Raw genomic sequence first — 26,176 nt, 5'->3', positions numbered from 1 at the left:
CCAGGGAGGATTTAGTTTTATTCTGACAGATAACAAGGGGAAAGGCAGTCCTGAACTCCAGTTTTGTCTCTTGATCACTGTGATTCTGCAGAAATCTCTGCTTAGATGTTTAGCCTTCTAGCAGCCTCCTCACACTGGTATCTTAGCATCCTGCCTCGCATATGTGCAGCCTAGGAATTGTCAGAAACCTCTAAAGGAAGTTGCACGTAAACTGTCGTGTTCTCTTCTTTATGGTCCTGGGATTTTGGCCTCTTAATGTCTTAGTTTCCTTGGTTACAGTGCACTCCGGCTTTCCTCTCCCCAGCCTAGGGAGACTTCTGCAAGTTCTAGGCTGGTGCTGTCTGCTCAGTTTGTATGTTCTGTGTTGTAAGGCAGAAAATTTCCAGAAGGAAAAAGCAGCTGTAAGTGTCTGACTCTTCCCAGTGCATTTTTCTTCATCAGATCCTGACTGCCTTGTTTGCTCTCTGAAACCTTCAGAGATTAAAAAAAGAATTAATTTTGAAATAATTTAGACTCAGAAAAGTTACAAAACCAGTACAGAGAGCTCGCGTATACCCTTTTCTCACCTTCCCCTGATATTAAACTTACAAATAACAGTTCGTCATTGAGTAATGCCATATTTTCCAAGCTGATAAATTCAGAGCATGACTGCTAATTGTTTGAAAGAAAAGATAAAGGGAGCTAGAGGACAGGGTGACATTTTGGTGCAGGGCTTCTCAAGGTAGATTTCTCAGAAATCTTCTCTGAGATTTTTCCTTGCAAGAGACATCTCCCGTGACCAAACGAAGGTGGAGAATGCTACCTCTTATATGCCCCTCCCCTCCATGGAAATCCATGATGCCATTTTCATTTTAAAGCCTGTGAAAAATGTTTTGGTACAGAAATCTGCCAGTTCTGTTTATCCCAGCATTTCCAAACTAACATGACCAAGGAGTTCTTCTTTTGCTGTGCGCAGCCAGTGTTTTGTGGCCCACACACTAGAAAGTACTGCCCTGGAGAAGTTTCTAATTTATCCTGGGGTACAGATTTGCTTTTTTACATTTTCTCCTAGGTTCTGGCTTTCTTGCTGTTTAATTTCTTGCTTCATTAAAGGGGAGAAGATGGAGAAGCCAAGGTTTCTTTGAAAACAGACATTTGCACAAGAAGGCGGCCAAGGCTGTGTTGACATTTACCACTAAAACCCCAGCGCATCTAGCTGAAAAACCGAATGCAAAGGCTTTGTGCTTCCCAAATACACTTCTTTTACATCAGTGCTGTTGCGGTCTCTGAAAACGCCTTTTGTTTTCCGATCATCGATGAAATTGGAGGCTACCCAGAAGTTGAGGGCCAGTGAGGGTTCTCTCTGTTGCACGGAGGCACCGTGAGACAGGCCTCGTTTCCGGCCTGATCTTTTTCACTGGGGCAAGACTACACGGGCCACACTGACCTGGCCACACGACTGTATTTTAAATTTGCAGCTTCTGTCTGGCGAGCCCGGGTCAGACGCGACGTTTGCGATGGGGACGCTGAATAGGTGAGGGCCGTTGGTGTTTGAAGTTGAAGAAGGTAGTTGGGAGAGTTTCGGAGTCGAATTTTGACACTCTTCCCTAGTCCGCCTAGTCTGCCCCTTCGTGTGGGCATCCCTGGTGATCCCCACATGGAGTCTCCCCGTCCGCCCTCTGGTGGCTCTGCAGTGCCCTTCTCCTGTGGGCCACTGGCATGATCTTCCCGGATGAAAGGCGGACCTGTTCGTACCACTCACCTGCTTGAGCGTCTCCACGGCCTGCGTGATTGTGCGTTCGTGTTCTCCTGGGGTCAGTCTTTCGTATCAGTTACCCTTGTTGATTGCTGTTTCCCGAATGCCCTCATGTCTTGTGTCTGAGCTTATGCTGTTCTCTCTGCCAGAAATGCCACTCCTTCTCTGGTCTCCTGGGGTGCACACCATATACCCTTCTAGGCTCTGTTCTTGGCACCTTCTCGTCCATATGACTTGCCTCCTCTGTCTGAGTTCTAATAGCAAATTCCGCATCTGTGTTAAAGGAGGGTACTTCCCTCGTTGTGTTCTGGCCATCGGCTTCTGCTTCTCAGTGGCCCGTGAGCTCTGGCCTGGAGAGTGATCTTCGTATCTCTACCGCATGGATGTAGTCAGTGGACTTTCAGATATCTGCTGAATTGGATTGAATGGCATCGTGTCAGTTTGAGATGTTAAGCTGAAGTGGTTTTTTTGTTTTAATGAATTTAAAGTGATATGCTGATTTCTAAGTACTGACTTTGCTGTCTTCCCACACAGGTTTTGATGGATACGATTTTCATTGTTAAATTAAATAGTTTTTGAAATTTCTTCTAGGGCTTCCTCTTTTTTTTTTTTTTAATGTTTATATTTGAGACAGACAGAGAGAGAGAGCACAAGCAGGGGAGGGGCAGACAGAGAGAGGGAGACACAGAATCCGAAGTGAGTTCCAGGCTCTGAGCTGTCAGCACCAAGCCTGATGTGGGGCTTGAACCCATGAACTGTGAGATCATGACCTGAGCCGAAGTGGGCCACTCAACCTACTGAGCCACCCGGGCACCCCCGGTCTGTCAGTTTTCTGGTAGAGTGGTGGTGAAATCTATGATTGTGGACTTCACTGTTTTCTCTCAGTTTCTGTGTTAGGTTTTTGAAGCTGTGCTGTTGGGTGCATCATTATTATAACAGAATTTTGGTGGAATGTCCCTTCTATTATTAGATCAATTCTCTATCCCTACTGATGTTTTGCCTTAAAGTCTTTTTTGTCTGATGCTATTGTTATCAGCTTTTTTTAAAATCAGTATTTCCCTAGTAGGTGTAATTTATCTCCTTATTTCCAGTTTTATTTTAGGTGTCTCTCTTAGAAGCTACATGTAGTTGGACTTAAAAAATCTACTCTGGGGGTGCCCGGCTGGCTCACTCAGAAAAGCATGTGACCCTTGATCTTGGGGTTGTGAGTTTGAGCCCCACATTGGCTGTAGAGATAACTAAAAAAAAAGAAAAAGAAAAAGAAAGTTAAAAAAAAATCCACTCTGTCAATTCATCCTTTAACATTTTCAATTTCATCATTTACGTACATAATAATTACTGACGTGTGTGGACTTATTACTGTCTTATATTGTGGTTTCCATTGGTCATCCCTTTCGTTCTTCTCCCCCCACCCCCGCTTTGCCAACCTTTTTTTTTTTTTTTTTTCTTGTTTTGTTTTATTTTGTTTGCCTGGATTGGAAAAACTCGATTTTCCACCAGTGTGCTAGTGTGCGTGCTGTGTTGTAACATGCCTAGCGTACATAACATATACGTGCATTACTGTTTTATACTTTTAGTCGTCACCGTTAATTATGTCACCCAGACAATTCTTCTCTATTGCTTCAGCAACGTTCAAGTGTGTCCATTTCCCACCTTCGCCTGAACACGGGAGAAACACTCTAGTGCTCAGAGCATCCACTCAACACCCTCCTTCCCATCTTGTTATTACTCAAGGTTGTAACTTTACCCTTTTATAAACTCATGTATTTGTTTTAAGTAACGGTTGAGGGAGACACAAAATTCTGGATTTTTCACATTTCTAAACACCTTTGAAACTGATCTCTGGTATCTGCTGTTGCTGAAGAGAAACCTACTGTTAATTTTCTTGTGGTTTTATTCTCCTGTGGGAGTTTTAGAATTTTTTATTCTCGAAATCTCAACATGTGAATTAATACCTTGCTTAGCACTTGAATGTACTTCCAAACTGTGGGCTCATACCTTCCGTCAGTTGTATACAAGAACACCCCCCCCGAAAAAAAACCCCCCAAAAACAGAGCTGTTAACTCTTAAAATACTGAGTCCCCTATATTCTGTCCTTTTTTCTGGAGTGCCTGTCAGTTATAGCTCATCCTCTAAACTGTTTGATATTTCATATTAAAAAAAAAAAAAAACCTCTTTTTTTCCTTTAAATATGTTTGTTCTTTCAGCATATTCCTTAGTAATATTTTCTAGTTTACTGGTTCTTTTCCCAATTGTGCCCAGTCTGGAGTTGATTCTAATTATTGGGATTTTTCATTTTCATTTTTGTGTGTGTTTTATTTCCAAGCTTTCTAAATTTTAATAGCAATTAAAAAAATTTCCCTTTTGTGTAATTATTTGCCTTTTATTCATAGAGGTTATTCCTTCATTGTATAGGAATATACATAGGATATATGTATAGGAATATATTGTATAGGAATATACATAGGATATATGTATAGGAATATATTGTATAGGAATATACATAGGATATATGTATAGGAATATAATAGGATAATATCCTAAGCATACATATAAAGTTTCTGTCCTATTGTTTCAGAAGGTTATTTTCACCAGAAGTGAATTCATGTTGCAATCTGTGATTTTGTTGGCTTTCTTACTTGGTCTTGCATTTAGTCATGTGCCTTGGAATTTAGATTTCTGGGATTAATTTTTATTGGGGAGGATGTTTTTTCTCTTTAAAAAAATTTTAAAATTGTTTACTTATTTGAAAAAAAATGTTTTTAATGTTTATTTATTTTTGAGACAGAGAGAGACAGAGCATGAGCAGGGGAGGAGCAGAGAGAGAGAGGGAGACACAGAATGGGAAGCAGGCTCCAGGCTCTGAGCTGTCAGCACAGAGCCCGACACGGGGCTCGAACTCACAGACTGTGAGATCGTGACTTGAGCTGAAGTCGGACGCTTAACTGACTGAGCCACCCAGGCGCCCCACTGTTTACTTATTTTTGAGAGAGAAAGACAGACAGACACACACACCATATGAGCGGGGGAGGGGCAGAGAGAGAGGGAGACAGAATCCCAAGCAGTCTCCAGGCTCTGCACCATCAGCACAGAACCCAACACAGGGCTCGAACTCACGAACTGCGAGATCAACCTGAGCTGAAGCTGGATGCTTAACTGACTGAGACACGTAGGCGCCACTTCCAAAGGGGTATTTTAAAACAGGGATCTTACACGTGGGCTTCTGCAGAGGGTTTCAGTAGCCGTTAGAAATTACAGGCAACTGAATCAGTCAATTTTTTGCTATGTAACAAACCGCCTTAAACCATAGCGACTTACAATGAAAAACCATTGATTCACAATTTTGTGGGTTGGTACTTTGGGCGGGTCTCACTGGGCTGCAGGGCTCACTGAGCCCAGCTGCTTATTCATCTGTTGGTGGTGAGCTGCCGGGTGAGCTCAAGGCCTGGTGCTCTGAGATGAGTCACCTTGGAGGGTCATCTCTGCTCAGAGGGGGCATTCATCCTCCAACATGGTAGCTCAGGCTAATTCATGTGGGGATGGTTACAGTGGACCTCAGAGGGTAAAGTGTCTACACAGATACTTTGTAGCTATAAAGTATTTGTAAGACCTGAACTCATACTCTCACAGTGTTGCTTGCATTCTGTTCTGTTGATCAAAGCTAGTCCCTGGGGAGAAAAATGGACTGTGTGTCCTAGTGGGAGGAGCGGCAAGGCATTGTGGCCATTTTTGCAATTTACCATGCAACAAAATGAGTGTCCCCCCCCCCCCACCGGGTGTGGTTGTATAATTTTCATTAGATTCTCAGAATATCACCTCCAAAATAAAGAACTAATATTTTAAATTATTTCACATCCTATTTTGGCTCAGGTTGTGATCTCACGGTTTGTGAATTTGAGTTCGAGCCCCGTGTAGGGCTCTGGGCTGACGGCTCGGAGATTCTGTGTCTCCCTCTCTCTCTGCCCCTCCCCTACTCACACTCAGTCTCTCTCTCTCTCTTCTCTCTCAAAAAATAAACATTAAAAAAATTAAAAACAGAAATGATTTCACCATTTTTTAATGTTTATTTATTTTTGAGAGAGAGACAGCGTGCGAGTAGGGGAGGGGTAGAGAGAGAAGGAGACACAGGATCTGAAGCAGGCCCCAGGCTCCGAGCTATCGGCACAGAGCCCGATGTGGGGCTGGAGCTCACGAACCGTGAGATCATGACCTGAGCCCAAGTCGGACGCTCAACCGACTGAGCCACCCAGGCGCCCCAAAATGATTTCACTATCGAACAAAAAGATATTTGGGGGACCTAACTGATGGATACTTCCATGTAAAGACCTTTGTGTATAGCAGTGGGATTACCAGTTGTTCCTGTTGAAGGTTATACCTTGTACCGAGGCCTTAGGACAGTCCTCTCTGACTTCTAGACAGAGCCTGAGAAACCAGAACTATTGTCTAGTGTATCAGCCAGCTTCTGTCGAGTAACAAAGCATTCCAGTGTTTAGCGTCAGACCACCACCATTTATTCGACTCATGTTTCCACGGGTGAGCGGATTAGGCCAGGGGCTTTCTCATGTGCCTGCAGTCCCTTGCAGGTCAACCAGGGGCTCTGGTCCTGGAGAGTGACTGGTTGTCCTGATGGGGGTGTTTGGGCCACGTATCTCTCACCACCCAGCAAATCAGCCCAGGCCTGAATTCACTTGGGGGCAGCAGAGTTTCAAGAGAATGACTGAAAGCATGCAGAGTCTGCTAAGGCCTGGGCTTCCGTCTGTGGTTCAAAACAAGCATCAAGTCCGGCCCGGAATCGCTCGAGGGTAGACAGACTCCAGCTCTGGCCAGGAGGAACTACAGAGATCTAGCGAGGAAGAGATAAAGAATCGTGGCCACTAGTCAACTCCCCCGTCTCCTCTCAATTCTCTCTCACCTCACATTTAAGTTAGATTCTCTACACCTGGATTCCTCCTATTGACTAGTAATTCTGTGTTTGCGATAGTTGTGGAAATAGTAGCAGAAAGTCACTTACATTTAAAAGAACCTGCAGGGGCGCCTGGGTGGCGCAGTTGGTTAAGCGTCCGACTTCAGCCAGGTCACGATCTCGTGGTCCGGGAGTTCGAGCCCCGCATCAGGCTCTGGGCTGATGGCTCAGAGCCTGGAGCCTGTTTCCGATTCTGTATCTCCCTCTCTCTCTGCCCCTCCCCCATTCATGCTCTGTCTCTCTCTGTCTCAAAAGTAAATAAAAAACGTTGAGGAAAAAAAAAATTTTTAAATAAAAAAAATAAATAAAAATAAAAGAACCTGCAATTTTTTTTTTATTAATTGATGCTAACTGCCCCCCCCCCTTACCACTGGTTTTTATGTTCATATAAGTATTGTATTTTATTTATTTATTTTTTAATGTTTATTTTATTTTTGAGAGAGCGTGAGTGGGGGAGGGCAGAGAGAGAGAGAGGGAGGGACACACAGAATCTGAAGCAGGCTCCAGGCTCCGAGCTGTCAGCACAGAGCCCGACGCGGGGCTCGAACCCACGAACCGTGAGATCATGACCTGAGCCGAAGTCGGACGCCCAACCGACGGAGCCACCCAGGCATCCCACACATAAATATTTTAAACATGTAAACAAATTATGTTGATGCGATTTTCTAAAGAAAACGATGTACTTTCCCCTTCCAGTCCTCTTCCGTGTTCTCTGATGCAACCACTCTGCAGCCAGAGCTGCTCTGCTGAAGGTTTCTCTACACCGTGTTTGATAAGGGATCTTCAGGGACTTCTCAGCCAGACCTGTTAGCTTGGCATTTGAGAATTTGTGTGATCTGGCCTCTCTCCCTTTCAGCTTTTATTTCCCCCCATTCTCCCTCGATCGCTATTCATTATAGTTAAGGCGAAGGACGCGTTTGCCCTGCGCAGTGACTCCTAAGCGTCCAGAGACCTTTTGCGGTTGTCAGTGTGTGGGTGCCTGTGCGCTACTGACGTTTAGTGGGTGGAGGCCAGGGATGATGTTCAACATCCTACAGGGCACAGGACCGCCTCCCACAACAAAGGATTATCTAGTCTAAATATCAGAGTGGCAAGGTGGCAAAACCCCATCCTACACGTTGCTGTCTCGGGGGGGTTTTCTAAGATGTCTCATGCTGTAAGCAAGGCTCCTTCGGTGTTGCCTGTGGAAATGTCCCTTGTCCTTAAATGGGCAGCTCAAATGCCAAGCCTTGTAGGAAACAGGTCCTGGGTGGGTCCTGGGTGTCTCCCCACCTCCCCTCCACTGCAGGCTCTCAGAATCATGCCTCTGAACCACTGAAATGTCTATTACTTGGTATGTTGACAATCATTTGTATCCAGCACTATTTTGCTCGTATTTTTCCTCCCTTATATTGTAATCGAGTGTGTGTTTATTAACTCTTCTGCTGCGCTCTGGGTTCCCGGATGATAAGGATCTTATTTATCTGTGTTTCTGCTGGAGCGCCTTCCATGTGCTTTACATACAGTGGTTGCATAATTAATACCTGTTGCGCAGGTGAAAAATGTGTATCTTCCCATGTCCTTTGATAGGGTTACTCCTTCCAACGATTTTCTTAAAGGACTTGGTAAAAAAAAAAAAATGCAGTGAGCTGAATGGAAGTTTTTTGTTGTTGTTGTTGTTGGTTTTGCTGGTAATAATTTGAGTCAGAAATTGTGGTAACAAATTATCATACAACGCAATTACTTTGTTTATTTCTGCAGCTATTTAGCGAAAAAATAAGTGGCGTTGAAGGAACGAAACTAGATGACGAATTTCTTGACATGGAGAGGGTAAGAGAGCACGCTGTTAATGTCAACTGTATTACAAACTTGATTTTCACTGTGATATGAGATGTACTGATACTGTAAAGGATATTGGAGAGGCAGCCAGGGATGTAAAGACCCGCTAAGGTGGCGATGGGATATGGGTAGTTGGTGCCCTCTAGTGGACAAAAGTCGGAATGCTCAAAAGACGGTCAATTTTGGCAAACCATTATTGCAAGGAAAAGACCGTAGTAATTGTGATGATTCTGATGATCTATCCTAGAAAATCAAAATATATTTCTGGGACGAGACCATTCAAATACATAAAGATTGATACACCCATGTGGTGTACCAGATTCTGACTCTGTTCCCATGTGTTGTAGTAGCTGTATAACAAATAACATTGATCTGGGTTCTGAGAACTGGCAGCGTGAACTTGGATAAGCTTTTTCCTCTTTTCTGACCAGTGACACAGGTGGATAATGTGTGCCCTGCTTGCCTTACATGGATTTGGGGATAATTATGCCTAAAAATTAATGAAAAATATGAAAGCACCTAGGAAATATGATGAGCTTGTCGCAGAAATGATTGTAACAGTCTCCAAAGGAAGGCTGTAGAATCTGTTGTCCTTTAACCTGTTTCCTGGTCAGCTGTGTGGAATAGCTCGGGTGGAGGTAGAGCTGGGACCACTGATAGTTCAGCTTCCTCAGTTTCCTTCTCCTTCGTCTTGGGCCCTTTAACCGTAGCCTTGTTTTAATAATTAGACTCCCCAGATGAGAGAGGGCAGAGAGAAAGCGGAACATCTACCTTCAAGTGTAACATCAAGGATACAGGAGATTGAAGGTTGTAGAGCTATCAGCAGGTACAGGGGAAGAAGTCCAAGCCCAGGCTGTGGCTTGGGAGGTTCCTATCCTCCGGATACCTGGCCCTGGCCAGACCGTCTTCCAGGAAGCTCCTTACTTTCTGGATGAGCACTGCTAAGTTTCTAGAAGTGTTAGCACCTTGAGAGGAAAAAGCACGTTTTCTTTTGCTTTTGAAAAACATAATTTCTAAAAACTGAGAAACATGGAAATAGTTTAACATCGTTGGCCTACCTGAAATGACTTTTAAAAATCCCTCGGTATGTAAAGATATTATAGGTAACTTTATTACTAAGAAAATGATTCAGTTTAAATGTTAAATTTATAAACACATTTTAGCAATTTCAGTTTCAGTTGATGGACTGAGATCTCTCGTTTACTTCCTTTCCCTCCTAAAGCCCCAATGAATGACAGAAGAAATATAAAAGTAATATCTATTTATTTCCTTACAGCATTGAAAAGCAGGGAAATATCTAACATGTGACCAGAAGTTTTAAGGACTTTCTGGAAGAGATGAGTTAGATGGTATCAGATCCACCTAAAACATGACATGGAAATGACAAAGGAATGGAGATATTTCTCGACAGATCCTAAGCACACAGAAGTAGAGGACGAATAGTAATGTCAAAGTAAAATTTGATGCAAAAAACACTAAGTGGAAAAGGTTATGAAAAGTTATTAAAAAGATGCAGTCATGCAGTCTATCAGGAAATTGTAATGGTTATGAATCATTACGCACCATATAACATGGCATCTAAATACGTAAGGTAAAAGTTGTCCAAAATGCATGGAAAATTGACAAAGTCCAGAGTAGAAGATTTCGCACACCTCTCATAAAATAAGAGTAAGTTGACAATAGTAGATTGGCTCATAGATGATTAGTACAAAATATGATTAATAACTTTGTTTATAAATAGATACAGACCTCAAGTTGAGAATCTATATTCTTTTTAAGTCCATTTAGAACAATTAAAATAGTCAATCATACATTAGGCTCCAGAAAAACTAAAAAAATTCCCCAGTAAAAAATCCTAGCACACAGGATTACAAGGAAGGTATACTTTCCCAATTCTGGATGTTTGGAAATTGAAAAACAAGTGATTATTCTTAGTTGAAAGAGGAAATGACAAGTAAAATCAAAGTTCATTTATTTGGTCATCAGAGACCAAATTCTGTATGTTAGAACCTGCGGTATATGGCTACATCTTACGTACATTTAATAGAAAATATATGTTTGAAGGAAATGAATAAATCATTTAAGCCAGGAAGCTAGGAAAATAAGAGCAAATGAAATCACTCTAGGTGGAAGGACAGAATTGTAGAGATCAATAAAATAGGAAACAATAGCGACAAAACCAGGCACTATTTTGTTTTCAAAAAGCCACCTCTACCAAGTGTGACTAAGGAGCACAAACACATTACATAAGGAGTAAGAAGGAGACAATGACAGCTATGGATTCTTCTTTAAAAAATTTAAAAATAAACCAGCATTGCTAGCAGCCCTCTAGCTGAGGCTGAGGTCCGGGATAGTCCGTGGCAGAGGATTTGGGGCACCGACATTTGAAGAAAATTCCAGATTTAATCAGCCAACAGAGATGCCTTCACACTAGGTAGACATCACAAAAATAATTTTTACCTCTGTACTCCCACCTGTCTGTCACGATGGTTTGCAGAAGCCATCACGTGGCATTTTGTCAGCTTGAACGACCCCTCCCCCCGACATTCTCAGTTATTCTGGGAGGGAAGTTTCTATTCATTCATTCATTCATTCATTCATTCATTCATTCATTCATTCATTCATTCATTTTTTAAACCACATGGATTATTTTTCCAGTGTTCGTCTTGATTGCCCATGTTTGTCAAAGTGGTCAGTGGGTGTCCTCTTTATTTTCTCAAGGGTTCGTTTGCAGTTTTGATTGCTGGGCTGTCCTAGAAGCTGTTCCAGGATGGGCACATCAGGCTGTTAGTTTTTGGCCATTTGTCCCTTGGCTTTTTTTTTTTTTTTTGCCCCCAAAGAGAGAAGGATCTGAAGTAGAAAGTACCCCTGCCCCAGATCTCACTGTCACCCTTCTGAGATGGCTCCTGGCTTCCTGGTACCTTTTCATGTCTGAAGAGGGTTGGATACATGGAAAGGAACACTTAATTACTGTCGAATTTCTATAACTGTGGAAAGTTATCAACCTAAAACCTAGTTTTTCTTAAGCTTAAGCTGGACTTACGAATCTTATTTATAAATTTAGTAACTTCAACATAAAAATCATTTTCAGTTAATCTTCGTGTTAGTTTCCATTAAGTCATAGGCTTAACAGGTTAAATCCTTAAACATTTATCTCCAGTTACATAATTAAGCAAATTCCCTTAGACATTGCAAATTAGAATCACAAATGCAATGCATGGAACTCGCCCCAACATCACATCAGATTTAGAAAAGCGTTTTCCAGAGCACTTAAATTTCTCGAGACTGTAATAATACAAACGTTTGGGTGATCATATTCTCTTAAACATTTCAAAAATCTTCATAAACAATCGAACACACTGAAGAGAGTTCAGAGCTTACAAAACTCGCTACAAGGCCCGGTGCACGTACGCACAGCTGGTGTGGGTGCATCAGTAATACAGGTGTGATTCATTTCTTCATCATTTACGTGCTGTCTTTTTAAACCTTCCTGGGGCCCCGAATTTAGGCTCTCGGCTAATGGGAACAAATCCATTTTCAGGCTGGTTGAGCTCACTTGGTTGGAAGCTTCTGACCCTGACCAGATCATAGATTTTTGAATTACAAAAATGAATTTCTTGTATTATAAATCACTCTACAACTTGCTTTCTGTCCTTGACAGTGTGCTGTGGGCATCTTCCTAGTACATATGGAGCTTCCCTTTTTTTTTTTTTTTTTTTATCTTGTGATTCAAGAGAATTCCTTTATTTGGATGTCTCACAGTTTACCCAGCCAGTCTCTTATCGCTTATAATTCAAGTTGGTTTCAGTTTTTAATAGACATAGAATGGCCTGACATCCTTTTACGTCATTGCAATTGGCTGGTGTGTTTCCAGACGCTAGGTCCCTGGAGGTCTGCCCATTAATAGGTTCTTGTCCCTTGATCCGTTTTGCACTCCCAGTGTGTGTGAAAGCGCCCATCCCTCCATACCTGTATGACACCTAATATTGGGTCGGATTAATAAAAAAAGATTTTTTTTTTGTCAATCTGTTGAGTGGAAAGTATCTCCTTTTTGATTTACAGTCTTTCTGGATATTTTGTCAACTGTTTGAACTTGTATTTTTCCCCATTTGTTTTCTTGCCAGTTTATATTCTTGTCCTTTCCAATTGGGTTGTTTTATTTGCTGCTCTTTTTCTTAAATGGGAGCTTTGAGTGTCATGGATGCTAAGCATGGGTCCTTCATACAGTTTCATTTTGCCACTTTTGTCAGACTTGGTGTTATTACATCTATTCACTGTTCAGTCTTTAATTTTACAGGGTCAGAATTTTGGGTTTTGTGTTGTGCCTAGAAGATTCTTCCCACCCCTGTATTTCGGAATATTCTCCTGTGTAATTTAGTGCCTTTATAGACTGTTTTTAGGTCTGTATTTGTGATCCAGTCTGTAGTATGAGGCGTGAACCTAAGTTTAATATTAATTTGCCAAATTGTAACCAGAAAAGAAAAAATTAAAAGGAACATAAGATTTGAATTTATTTTACGTGTTGATTTGGGGGAGGACTTACATCTTTGCACAGTTAAGCTTTCCCGTGTAGGAACATGGCTCTTCAGATAGATGTTGTACATTTTCTCCTTATATTTATTCCTTACTGGTGTGTATTTTTATGTTGCTCTTATGAATGATCTCCTTTTCCTTTATATTTTCTTTCAGGCTGTGATGGTATGAAATGAAGCTATTGAAACGTACCTGTTTAACTTTATTGTATATTTTCACATTCGGTGTTGGGCTAACCAGTAGCCAGTGTCCAGAAATGGTTTTGTGGGGGGAAAGATTCAGTCTCAACATAGAAAACCTTTGATATTAACATCTGCCCACAGGACACTTGGGTGTCGATTGTGAGTGGTAATGTTAGGGAGAATGATTCTTTCGTTGTTGGTTTACTGCCGTAGTTTCTAATGTGAATTGCTAGTAGGGAGTCCTTATAAGCAGAGACACTCAAGTACGCCCAGCAAATAAGGAAAGTTGGGCTGAGACATGCCTGGTGTTGGCTGGAGAGGCCTTCAGGTATGTCCAGTAATCGAGTGGAGCATAGTAACTCGTCTGAGTTTTGCAAATAATACACGACCGCTCATTGTATGTTAAAAAGAAAATGAAATGAATGTTCTCCAACATCATGGGGAGGAAGAGCTGTCCCAAAATCATAGTGAGAAAAATAACTGCTTCTCCCCCAAAATGTTGAAATTCATTTGGATTAAAATCTGTTAATAGTATTATACATATGAAATTAACGCATATTACCTCTGTTTTCCTGTGAATTCGTTGTTTGTCATTTACCAACATTTTTATGTTTGTGTGTGTGTGTTGTTGTTGTTGTTTTTTTTTAAAGAAAATAGATGTTACCAATAAAGCTGTTGCAGAAATTCTTTCGAAAGCCACAGAGTATCTTCAGCCAAATCCAGGTAAAGTTAGAAAATGTCTCGACATAGTCTATTGTTCATTCACTGTCATAGACTAACAACCCATGTTTGCTTGGCATATGGCTGACATAACTTAGAAACAGTGTTTTCTGTGTCCAAATAATGAATTTCAGTTTTTTAAAGTCAAGCTGCCAGCGACCGAAGGTAGTTTCAGGGAGTCCTAGCTGATGAGAAACAGAGCAGACAATCCCGTGGTCTATGGTGACATCATGTGGATAGAGACTTGGTCTTAGCAGCAAGGCGCTGCTCAATAAAGACACATTTTAGGAGGTGCCTCAGAGACCCACTGAATGCTTGGTATGTTTTCTTATTCAGGCGTCTCCTCTTTTAGAAAAAAAATCTGTCATCCTGCTCTAAAGGTATAATTGAAATTGGAATTTCACTTTGTAGCTCAGATGCTAAAGAAATGAGGCAGGAAGAGCAGCACGGAAAGGTCCCTTGTTGCATCAGCTTCTCGACAGAAGGTTCTTAATTCCGTGGTGGTGAAGCAGCATCCCTTGATGGGGTTTTCCTGGGTTGTAAATGACAGAAACCAACAGGGGGCAGGGCACCCAAGCCTTGAGTTCTGCAAATTTCCCAAACTGCCTTCCTTTTTAGGAACGTATTATGTGCAGGGAGTCGCTGTGACTCCCTTGGGCGTTAGGACTCCCCTACAGACCCAACCACCTGAAAATCTAGACAGGAACCATTTCAAAACATAAATTTTATAAAAACTGCGTCCAGGGAGGTTGGCGGGTGTAGAATTCTTTGGAGCTGTGTAGAGGTTTGTAATTTCGAGGGCCGCACTCCTGCCTCTCTCCTCTGGCCTCCTCAGTGTCTGAGATGAGCTATGTGAGTTCCTTTTCCCGATAAATCAGCGCAGATTTAGCGAGGGCTTCCTCTTGGTAGAGGGGCTTTCCCGGTTCCTGGGACCCAGATCCCATCCTCTAAGAGCTGACGTTGGAATGGGGTAGGAGCGGGGTTGGCCAGCAAGGACAGAGGCCTCTGGCCGTTGCCAGTTTAGTGGATGTCAGCCACATGCCCGCCACCTCCCAGTCCCCACCCTGGCAGTGGGAGGGAAGAGCCACGTTTGCGTGTGGCTCCTGGAGCACAGGGACCAGAAAGAAAACCGCTTTGAAGCTGAGGCAGGCAAGATTCAAACAGGCTGGCACCACAAGGGTCTGAAGCCTTGCTCCTCAAAGTGTGGTCCGCGAACTAGCAGCCTCAGCCTCACCCGAGAGACTGGGAAACGCAGAGCCTTGAGCTCATCCCAAACAGGCTGAACCAGACTTGGCGTTTTAACAGGCTCCTCGGGTGATTTGCAGGCACCTTAGGAGTTTGAGAGGCACTGGCCTAGAACACGTGAAAACAAGTGTGATTATTAAAGTAGAGGAAAATGAAAGCGTTGCCTCTTTACTTCCTGGGGTTATCACAGACGCCACAAGCTGGGACGCGATTCGCTCTCTAGCCCGGGGAATAAGAGCCCAGGTTCTTAGCTTGGTATTCGGTTCATAGTCGTATTTTCCCATAGATCTCTCCTGATTCATCCCGGTTTGGTTTGGTTTTGTTTTGCTTTGGGGGGGGGGGCACAAGTGAGCGAGGGGCAGACAGAGGAAGAGAGAGAGAAGCGAGGTTCACTTAAAGCAGGCTCGTGCTTCCCTGATGTGGGACTTGGACTCACGAACCGTGAGGTCATGACCTGAGCCGAAGTCAGATGCTTAACGACTGAGCCCCCCCACCCCAGGCGCCCCCCGATTCATCCTGTTTTAATTTCAGCTTAGGTCAGACTGGCCTCCTCTTTATCTGTTGGTTCTGTACCATAAACATCCCACCTTCTATACCGTTGACATGATATCTGCACTTTGTAGGCACATCTTGCTATCTGTATTCAGCATATTGTTATGGTCACACCACGCTTTATTTGCCCGGTGCATCTCGTATATTCTGTCCCGCAGCGACTAGCTCTGTGCTCCTGTAGGGCAGCCGCTGTCCTGGGTCCCTCTGGAGCCCGAAGGAGTTAGCACTGTGTGTACACAGAGCCGGGATCAGTAAGCACTGATGGCCTGAGTCGGGGAAGAGAAGTTGAGAAGCAGTGGCCGCCCGTCCTTTCCCTCGGGGCAGGGGACCTGACCTGCACCGAGGAGCATCAACACAGACTCCTGTTCACTCAGCAGGAGTTCGTCTCCTCCCGTTGGCTCTGTTTCCTCAACAGGAGTGCGCCAAAGCCCTTCATCAGGACATTGAATATAATCACTCCGAATAAATTCTTGGGACAGGGAGGGTGACAGGGGCCTTTTGGTGGTTTGAAACATCCACCTCAGCGATGCCGTCCTTGGTGTTCCCTTGGTCCCCGGGAAGGATCGCCTCCCCGGTACTGGCATCTGGCTCTGGGCGTGCGTGTTGCAGGCCCTGCTCGTGTGTCCCTGTGCAGCGGGACACTTCTGATGTTTGGAGTCAACGGCGTGTGCGTCGTTTCCATTTCCCCTTGCTTAGCAACCCCCTCTTCCCCCCACCGCCCGGCCACCTGGAAAAAGAATCTGGAAAATCATGTGAGAGGTGAAATAGGTCACACAGTCCCTTTCAGATGCTCCAGGTGTCCCACGTTTTGCCCACCGGGGTGACCTCAGTTTTGTCATCATTTGTTAAATGCGATGTACCTGTCACTCCGCCTTGTCATTTTAAGGAATTACAAATGACAATGTTTTTAAGCATACAGAGCTAAGCTAGGGATGCTGAACACTGTGTCGAAGATCCGAGGACAGGTGAAGACCACCGGATACCCGCAGACGGAAGGCTTGCTGGGCGACTGTATGCTCAAGTACGGGAGGGAGCTCGGGGAAGGCTCCACCTTCGGTGAGTGTTTGCAGATCGCCTGGAACGCTTTATATGAGTGTGTGTGTGAGTGTGTGTGTATGAATGAAGGGGGAGGGAAGGGGGGAGGGAAGGGGAGGGACAAAGAGAGGAGTGGGGAGGCTCCACCTTGGGTGACTGAAGATTGCCTGGGAGCACTTTGTGTGTTGGGGGGGAGAGGGAGAGGCAAAGGGGGGAGGCTGCACCTTCGGTGACTGTTCACAGATCACCTGGGATCATTTTGCCCTGGGGGAGGGGGCAGGGAAAGGGGAGGGGCAGAGAGAGAAGGATAGAGAGAAAGGGAAACCCAAGCAGGCTCTGTGTTGACAGCAGAGAGCCCGATGTGGGGCTTGAACCCACGACGCATGAGATCATGATCCAAGCTGAAATCAAGAGTCGGACACTCAACGGACTGAGCCACCCAAGCAGCCCCACAATACCTTCATGTTAACAAGCTTTATTATTATTATTTTTATATCACCCAAGTAATACACGTTCGTTGCAGAAAGCTTAGAAAATATAAGCTAGTGAAATACAAGAAAGGAAGTGCTGACATCACCCACAATCACGTATCTGGTGATGGACCTTTTGTGTATTCTCATCCCTAGTCACGTACACCTTCACAGCCCTTTGTGTATTCTCATCCCTAGTCACATACACCTTCACAACATTTATTCTCATCCCTAGTCACGTACACCTTCACAGCCCTTTGTGTATTCTCATCCCTAGTCACGTACACCTTCACAACGTTTATTCTCATCCCTAGTCATGTACACCTTCACAGCCCTTTGTGTATTCTCATCCCTAGTCACGTACACCTTCACAAGGTTTATTCTCATCCATAGTCACGTACACCTTTACAAAATTAAAATGGAGTTATGGTATCTCTACCTTTATACCCTTTTGTAACTTGCTTATTTCTATCGACTGAATCAAGATCCATGTCATAAAATGATTAATCTTCTATGATACTGTTTTTAACGGCTGTATAATAAATAACCTGTGTGTCATGGCAGACTTTGTTCAGTCAACCCTAGTTACTGGATATTTAGATACTTTTTTCTGTACATAATAAAATTTTACACAGCGTTTATAACAACCATCTTCATAATCTTTAGGGATATCCAAGATTATGTTCGTGGATTGAAATCCCTGGTAGTGAAATTGTTGGGTTGAGAATATGGGTGTTTTTTTCAGATTTTTGAACCATATTCCCAAAGGGCCCTCCAGAAGGGGTGTGCCAGTTTGATACTCTCGCCAGGAGTATGTGAGAGTATGTTTCCCAGCACAGTTATTGATTGTGGGAATTACTTTTTTAGCTTACTTCTGAATCACAGGTGCTTTGATACATAGCGTATAAAATTGATCTCTTAGTGCTGTGTTAACTTCACCTTTTGGATTATGTGTAAGGTAGATTTCTTTACTGTTTGTCATCATTTTTGTGAAATGTATATTTGTATCTTTTTGTATTTTTTCATTAATACGTTCATTTCCCCCCCTTACTGGTTGATGAGCTCTTTCAACCCTTAGGACATTTGCTCTTGGTCTGCCTTATATGTTAATGAAGTTACGCCCCACGTAGGCATTCGCCTTCTGACCTTGTGGACCGAGGCCACTGAAACGGAGGAGCTTTTGGTTTTCATACAGTGGGACTCCTAACTCATCCTTTATGGTTTATGGCCCTGTTGCTTTGTTTAGAAAAACTTTTCCACCCACCCGCCCCCACAAATCGTGTCAATGTTTATTCATACTTTTCTTTCGAAACATGTGTCCTTTTTTTCCCTTTAAATTTCCAAGCTCCTGATTTTAACGGGCAGATACTGTGCAGTAGGGTCCTAATTTTGTTTTCTCCCAAGTAAGTAGCTGGTTGTCCTAATACTCCATTGAAAAGTTCAGCCTTTCCCCTCTGGAGAGAAACGTTTTGTTACAGACTAAATTTTTATGTTTTAAGTTTGTTTCTGATCTTTTTTTTTTTTTTTCTCCTGTTTTCTTGGTCTGTACCTTGTTTTTGCTCCAGTGTCGTATTTTAAGAATTGTAATTTAAAAGTATATTTCAATATGCTTAACTAAAATCTCCCTTGGTTATCTTATTGTAAACAATACACGGAGATGTTTCTGTCAAAGCCAAATTCGACACTCTGTGGCTTGGGCAGTGGTGGCCGAGGGTCAGAAACAGTACCCTCCGTGTCTAACCAGTTGGGCAGGAAAGAGTCCCCGGGCTAGGAAGGGATGTCTCCTCTTTACCTTGGGATGATTTAGAACCTGACGATGGAGAGCGAGTTAAGGAAACTTAGGAGGGATGAAGCTACCAGTGGAGTTCTGACCAGTGGTAATTTAGCGTAACTGAATTTCCACTTGTAGTTTTCTAGTTCATTTTTAAAAAAAAAAAAAAAAAAAAAAAGGGAGGCGAGGCTTCATCGCTATTGCTGTTTTACAGGTGAATAAACTATGCATGGCTGGACCAGTAGGTGTGACAACTTGAAGGTCAGAATTTGCTAGAAATGCGAATTCTTGGGCTGGCCCCTAAGGTCTTTTTCTAGCCTGGGAGTTGAGAGACCCCAAACTACATTTTCACGAGGTCCATTTGGAAAACTCCCAAACAGGAAGAATAGTTTGCTTTGGTGCCTCATGTCCCAGAGATGCCTCTTAGAGAAACGGCCTCTCGCTCTGCTCCGCTGCCGGGACTCCTGCTTGCACATGACTGCGGGTCAGCTGACGCTGAGATGCCAGAGTGCAGGCCAGCAACACCTGCCGGTCACAGCCCCCAAGGCCAAGCGCGGCTGGCTTGGGCCTCGTCGCAAGAGCAGGCCTTGCCCATCCCGCTGAAAGGCCGTCCCATGTGACACGGCCAGGCTTTCTTTAACATCAGAAGGGGTGAGGAGCCTCGGAACCATCTGAAGGCTCTGGGGACCGACCTCAAGATCTAGGAGCTAGAAGCTGACAAGAGGTTTTGTTCCCTTATTTCTATTGTAATCTTTATTGCCTGACACTTAGCCCTGATGAATGAATCCTTTTTAGAGTTTACAAAGAGCGATTTTGTTCTCCAGCTTCTAAGGAACCCTAGGTGCCAGTTCACAAAACTACAGATTTCCCTGCTCTCCGAAAGTAGAGCATTGCCACCAAGCCTTTTGTAAACCGAAATGGCGTAAAGCAAAGAAGAAATTACCGTTAATTTATGTGGAAAATGTTTTGAGCATGACCAGACCCCCCAAAATAGGCTCTCTTACACTTTTCTGACATCCTAGGATATATCTTACTAATGCGTGCACAGAATAAAATCGAGGCAAAGCGCAGATGATCACAGACGCAGTTCAAAGCTGCCGGGACGGGGGGCTGATGCCAATTCTGTACACAGTTCAGTTCTCACCACTTGGGGTCCAGGCTGCCTCTACTGGCTCACTGCAAAACGGGGGCTGAATGTTTTCTCATTTTCGCCTTTTTTTTTTCTTTTTTGGTGAACACAGAAATCCTCTTTGGATTTCTTCCAGTTAGCAAAAGCAGGTACTAGTTATTGTAGGTCTCTGGTAAACTGATGGGGTGCGACACAGACCTTCGAAAAGCAGTGTGCCTGTCACCAGTTTGAGAAAGGAGCTTTATCCCCATCTAGTGGCCAAAAGGGTAAATGCTTCGGTCTTTCTGAGCCTCCTACCTTTATTTTGTAGCGCAGACTACAGAACGTAGAGAGGAAAATACAGAAAATAAGACGTTCAGAAAAAAAAAATTTTTTTTTTCTCAGAGTCAGGATTCAGCAGTCTCAGGGTGATTCGCTTGTTTCCATGGCCCTCCACAAACGTTTGGGAAAGAATGAAGTCAATATCACCGCTAACCTCGAGGACCCTGCTGAAGACCCTTTTTTAATTTGTATTTTCTCTTCAAGGTAGTGCATTAATAGAAGTCGGTGAATCCATGAAGCTCATGGCTGAGGTGAAAGACTCTCTTGACATTAACGTAAAGCAAACTTTTATTGATCCACTTCAGTTACTACAAGACAAAGATTTAAAAGAGATTGGGGTAAGTCTTGCGGGCTCTAAATCTACCTGTTGCTACTTAAAGTGAAGTTCATATTTAAAACCATCAGAGTGTTTCTGTAGGGATTCCGTGAAAGCATCGTCTTGTGGGTGGTGAAAAAAATAACTCCTATTTACCTGGCTCACTGGGAAAGAGACCCGGGACCTCTTAGCTTTTTATTCTGTATCTTATTTTTTTTTTAATTTTTTAGGGTTTTTATATATTTTTGAGAGAGAGAGGAAGAGAGAGAGAGAGAGAGAGAGAGAGAGAGAGAGAGAGAGAGAACGAACATGAATGGGGGAAATGCAGAGAGGGAGAGAGACACAAAATCTGAAAGAGGCTCCGGCTCCAAGCCGTCAGCACAGAGCCTGACGTGGGGCTTGAACCCACGAACAGTGAGATCATGACCTGAGCCGAAGTCGGACGCTTAACCGACTGAGCCACCCAGGCACCCCTGTTCTCTATCTTATTAAAGCCGGCTAGAAGCCAGGATAAAGGAGCACGTTTCCACAGCCACTTCTCACATAACAAAATGATCCCATCACTTTGTAGTGGATTTTTGATAATGAAAATCACAACTGTGTCAGTCATATCTTTTGATACTTGGCACCAGTAGTGATTATTTTGTGCTGCTTCTCAAGGAAACCAATAAACAGGAATTGACGTTTCATGTTTGGAAAACTGTTAGAAGTGGCCTTCCAGAGCGTACATGTGAGCTCTCAGGGACCTGTAGGTGATCATGTGCCTCTTGCTTAGTGGTGTTTGTGCGTATGTGCACAAACAGCGTTGAGATTTCTGCCTCACCGGACTCCTACTCTGGCGGGGCAGCCTGTGTTGACTTTACGCTGGCGGGGCAGCCAGCTGCCCTGAGGACTTGCCCCCAGGTATCTTCAAGAGTGATCTGAATGCAAGTCCAAGCCAGCTGGGAAGTCATTTGAACCCTGGCATCCATCCTTCCTTCCTTCCTTCCTTCCTTCCTTCCTTCCTTCCTTCCTTCCTTCCTTCCTTTCTTTTTAATGTTTATTTGGGGATTGGGGGGATGAGGGGCAGAGAGAGAGGGAGAGACAGAGAATCCCAAGCAGGCTCCGTGCTGTCAGCACAGAGCCCAACACAGGGCTGGATCTCACGAACCCTGAGATCATGACTTGAACTGAAATCAAGTCAGACGCCTTACCGAGTGAGCCACCCAGGTGCCCCGTCCGCTTTCCTCCCTCTCCTTTCTCTGGGCACGGCGCATCGCATGGGGTGGCCCCTGGACCGTCAGCATCAGCATCACATTAGAAAGGCAGATGCTGGGGCCCTGTTCTAGGTTTCCCAAACGGAGAGTCCTGGATGCCTGGAATTCAGGAAGGTTGAATGAAAAACAAAAGCAACCATTCAGGGACTCCCAAGAACATTCTGCTGCCCCCCCCCCCTCCAGAATGCCCCCCTCAGCCCCTTATTCGTGGTCTCTGTCCCATCCATGTCAGGGAAAGCAGTGTCCTTCCTGACCTCCGAGGTCTGTCCTCCACTGGACCCCGGAGTCTGTTGCCACATCCATTGTCCTCTCTCCTGAATCTCCATTCTCTCCCTTTCTATCACCTCCTCTCAGTTAACATCTGGACACATCCACACAGCAGCCCTTGACTCCCAGCACCACACCCAGAGCAGGCTTCCTGAGACGCAGACTGTCGGCAGCTGCCCGCAGGGGAGGGGGACTGAAGATCCACTCCAGCCTCTCCTGCCCTCTGGGGCCCGATTCTCTGGCCTCTCCTGCCCTTTGGGGCCTGACCTCCGCCCCTTCCTACTGTTACCTTTAGCCCCCCCCCCCCGGGGTGTTTTGCTGTGTTCTGTCCCTCTGTTCCTGGCCTTTCTCCCCCTCCCCTCCCCTCCTGGCTAAGTCATGTCACCTCTCGGATCTCAGACGCTCTTCCCTTTGGGAAGCCCCTGCCCTCCCCTCACAGAATCAGGGGCTCCTGCGCTCCCCGCGTGATGGCACTAAGCGCCTCGGGGGTGAGGATCCTGCCTCATCCACTTTTGTGGCCACGATGTCCAGCGTGGCATTCGTGCTTCCAAATTACTAAAGAACAGATGACTCTAGAGAAGGAGGACAGGGGGGACCAGAACAGCCTTTGCAAACGCAGAACCTTAAAACCAAAGACGTAATACGCCATTTCTTCTCGTGCTGTCGTCCTTGAGGAAAACCACAAGTCCGCCCCACAACGTAGGTCTTCCGTTTGACCTGCTTCAGAGCCGGCTGTGGACACGAATGTGGGTCGGACTTGTGTGCACAGTCCACCTGTACTTAAGTGTTGGCATTCCCCATGCAGCAAAATAGTACTCTGAATGGCTTCCTTGTTACTCAGCTGCCATCTGATACAGAAATGCTATAAAGCTACACTTAAATCCTAGAACGATCGAGAGTCAAGAGTCTGCTACTCAGAAGCCATTCGTAGTCTCGACTGTGCCGCTGCGTCTCAGACCTCAGGAGTGGGGAACCTGCCCATTTAACACACGGCTGACTTCTACCTGTAAGGGCTTTTGTGGGTTCAGTTCTTGGCCCGTCAGCAGCCATCACCCCTGTTTTACAGCCACACACGGAGGCACAGAGGGAGTCACAGATCTGCCCAGAGTCACGGAGCACATAGGAAAGATGCTTCTGGGTTTCTATCCCATATGCTCTCTTCACCTCTTCATTATGGAAGTGGAACCAGTGTGTTTCATTCACTAAAGTGCTAAGTGATGTTACCTGCATACTTCGCTGGGATGGCCTGTTCTTGTGTGTACGTTTGATGTCAGATACCTGTTTTCCAAGGATTGTAGGCATAATGCCTTGCCCCATACAGCTGTCCTGCCGACAGTATTTCTGACATGGGATCCCTCTGCTGGAATACAAACTGTGATGGGGGGAACTTACTACCACACAAGGCAGCCCCTTCCGTGAATGCACACGTCTGATATTTACAGTTGTTACATTTTGTTAGAGATTCTTTTTTTTTTCTTTTTCTCTTTTCTTTTTTTTTTAAAGAAATTTCACCGTTCCAGAGGTTGTGAGTGTCTGTTTCTCAGTGTGTACATGTTCACTGGTGGTATTTATTCAACTTGTTCTGTAATTGTTTGGGAACTTTATGGGAGACGCCTAAGTATTCTAGGGGCTACTAGAAATTTGTGCTTTTATAATCTCCTTTTTGGCAAGGACTTGACAGTTGTGCCAAAGGAAACATGCTTGTTTTTGGCAGAGTTAATTGGCTGGAAATTATCTGGATGTTTTATTAGAGAACTGAAGTGAGGGGCCCTATAGACAACTTTGGGAAATGGAATCTGAGTGCTGATACTGTGTCTTTATGTTCATATAGGTATTCATTCTGCCATCCATTTATCCGTTCATCCATTCACCCACCCTTTCCTCCACCCACCCGTCCGTCCATCCATCCGTCCATCCATCTGTCCATCCATCTAACCATTCCCCATGCCTTGAGGACCGTCAGTAAGGGTAGCCTCCAGTGGATGCTGGGGACACACAGACGTGTAAGATGCATCCCTGCCCCTAGAATTTAGGTCACCCGAAAGCAGTGGCTGTGATCATGGAAATAACAAAAGTTTCTTTGCCCCGTGTTTTGAATGTACAGTTCTCTGAAAGACTCTTTTGTCTTGTTCAGCACCACCTGAAAAAGCTGGAAGGCCGCCGCCTGGATTATGATTATAAAAAGAAGCGAGTAGGTAAGATACCAGACGAAGAAGTCAGACAAGCGGTAGAAAAATTTGAAGAGTCAAAGGAGTTGGCTGAAAGAAGCATGTTTAATTTTTTAGAAAATGATGTAAGTATTTAAACCAACCAGGAGACTTTAATGTGAATGAAAACATTGACCATATGAGTAGGATCAACATGTTGAGAAGCTCTGGAGCCTTAGTTTACGAGAGCTTCCAGAATTTTCCATAACCATTATGTCCTGCCTCAGAAATAGCTTCAGACATTTGGCAAGTCCCAACTCAGACCTCAGATCTCAAGAAGGCCTGTTTATCCCAGGACCGTTCCGGAGACATGCTCCAGGTAGCCCCGGGGAGGGGGATGGTTTGGGGACTTGCATAGCAGACCGGCCCTTGTGTTTGGGGCCATAGCATTGTGACTTTGCAGTGGAACGCGGGGCCCACGTCATGCGTAACGTGCGCTTTTGCTAAGACCGAGAGAAGCCTGTGAGGCAGGTGTGTGAGGAGGAGAGGCTCTCCGGTGCCCTGACTTGTCATCGCGAACATGCAGGATATACAAGCGTGACCTGCGTTGTTCAGCTGTACCATAGTGCTGCCTGTGGACTCAGGAATGATGAAGGTCTGGACACACATCCCTCAGAGACGCGAATACCCTGTTGTGCTGTAATTGCTACCACCAGCTTTTATTTTATCTGTTCAAGTGAAGTTGGATTCGGCGTCCCTGAGGGGCATGGCGATCCCCACCGGGGCACCACGAAGGCCGAAGGCCTCCCTTCTTTGCCTCACTGACGAGTCCTTGGGCGTTTGTCGTTACTGCCTTTTTCCACCTGCTCCTGTGTGGCGTCCCTGCCCTGACACTGGCCTTGCTGATGCCCTGAGCCGTTTTGGCCCAGCCTTAGCTTTGGGCCCCATTTGCTGAACTTTCAAACCCGTGGAGACAAGTCCGAGGATTTATTTATCTGCAAAACCATGTTCTACTTACAATAGTTTATCAAAAGGTACATCAAGGTCTTGCGCTTTTGAGTCAAGTCAGACAGAACGTACGGAGCATCTTTTTTATCTGCCGTGGTGACATGGGGGGCGGATTAGTATGTTCAGTATTAGCAAGACATTAGTCGCGGAGATAACAGTTTGAAAATCCCCGCGTCCATTAAACCTGAGTGCTGAAAAGCACCCTCTATTATGTTTCTCCTTTTAACATTTCATCAGGGCGCTTACATCTTACCGGAAGTGGGAAGAGGTCTACACAGTTGGCTGTTTTCCGTGTTTATTTATTTTCCCTTAAAAGTAGAACTTGCCTCTTGAGATTGTCCCCAGGCAGTAGGCGATTTTGGTTTTGTCTCCGATTGCTGCAGTTGATTCTTTGACGTGTTGACGTGTTGAGAAAGTGGGTTTGAAGTGCGGCATGTCAGGTGCACGTCATCCTTACCAGGCCGTCGCCGGCGTTGCCCTTCCGGTCCTGTGCCTGTACGTGGCGGATTTGAACTCTGAAGTTGAGTTTTGTGCGTCAGACGTGCTGCTCCCTCAGCTCAGGGCTGGGTCCACACCTCCGCCGACGGGCTGTGCTGGCTCATTTCGGGGACGGCCTTGCGCCTTCTGGCCTGTCCTTTGACAAGAGCTCCTGGAAACCAGCCGCGGAAGTGGGAGGAGACCGAACTCCTCGGCAGCTGGGGACTGTCC

General features: G+C 44.8%; 1 protein-coding gene across 10 annotated transcripts in view; it reads left to right on the top strand.

The window, feature by feature from the left end:
• SH3GL3 (SH3 domain containing GRB2 like 3, endophilin A3) overlaps positions 1-26,176 on the top strand; it is a 137,480-nt gene that overhangs the window by 75,878 nt on the left and 35,426 nt on the right. For 6 of the 10 annotated variants that reach the window (XM_045058735.1, XM_023254842.2, XM_023254841.2 and 3 more), the window contains exons 2-6: positions 8,439-8,507; positions 13,882-13,954; positions 16,661-16,804; positions 20,679-20,812; positions 24,448-24,606. In XM_045058735.1, the coding sequence (XP_044914670.1) occupies positions 8,439-8,507; positions 13,882-13,954; positions 16,661-16,804; positions 20,679-20,812; positions 24,448-24,606 (579 nt within the window). Of the gene's footprint in view, positions 1-8,438; positions 8,508-13,881; positions 13,955-16,660; positions 16,805-20,678; positions 20,813-24,447; positions 24,607-26,176 lie in introns of those variants that run through there. The other 4 variants (XM_011282785.2, XM_019831808.2, XM_006932204.4 and 1 more) reach the window with 4 other exon arrangements.

Source organism: Felis catus, chromosome B3 (assembly GCF_018350175.1).
Source record: "Felis catus isolate Fca126 chromosome B3, F.catus_Fca126_mat1.0, whole genome shotgun sequence".
Classification (NCBI taxonomy): domain Eukaryota; kingdom Metazoa; phylum Chordata; class Mammalia; order Carnivora; family Felidae; genus Felis; species Felis catus.
Note: the sequence above shows the minus strand (reverse complement) of the source record. Positions and strands in the feature narration are given on the sequence as shown.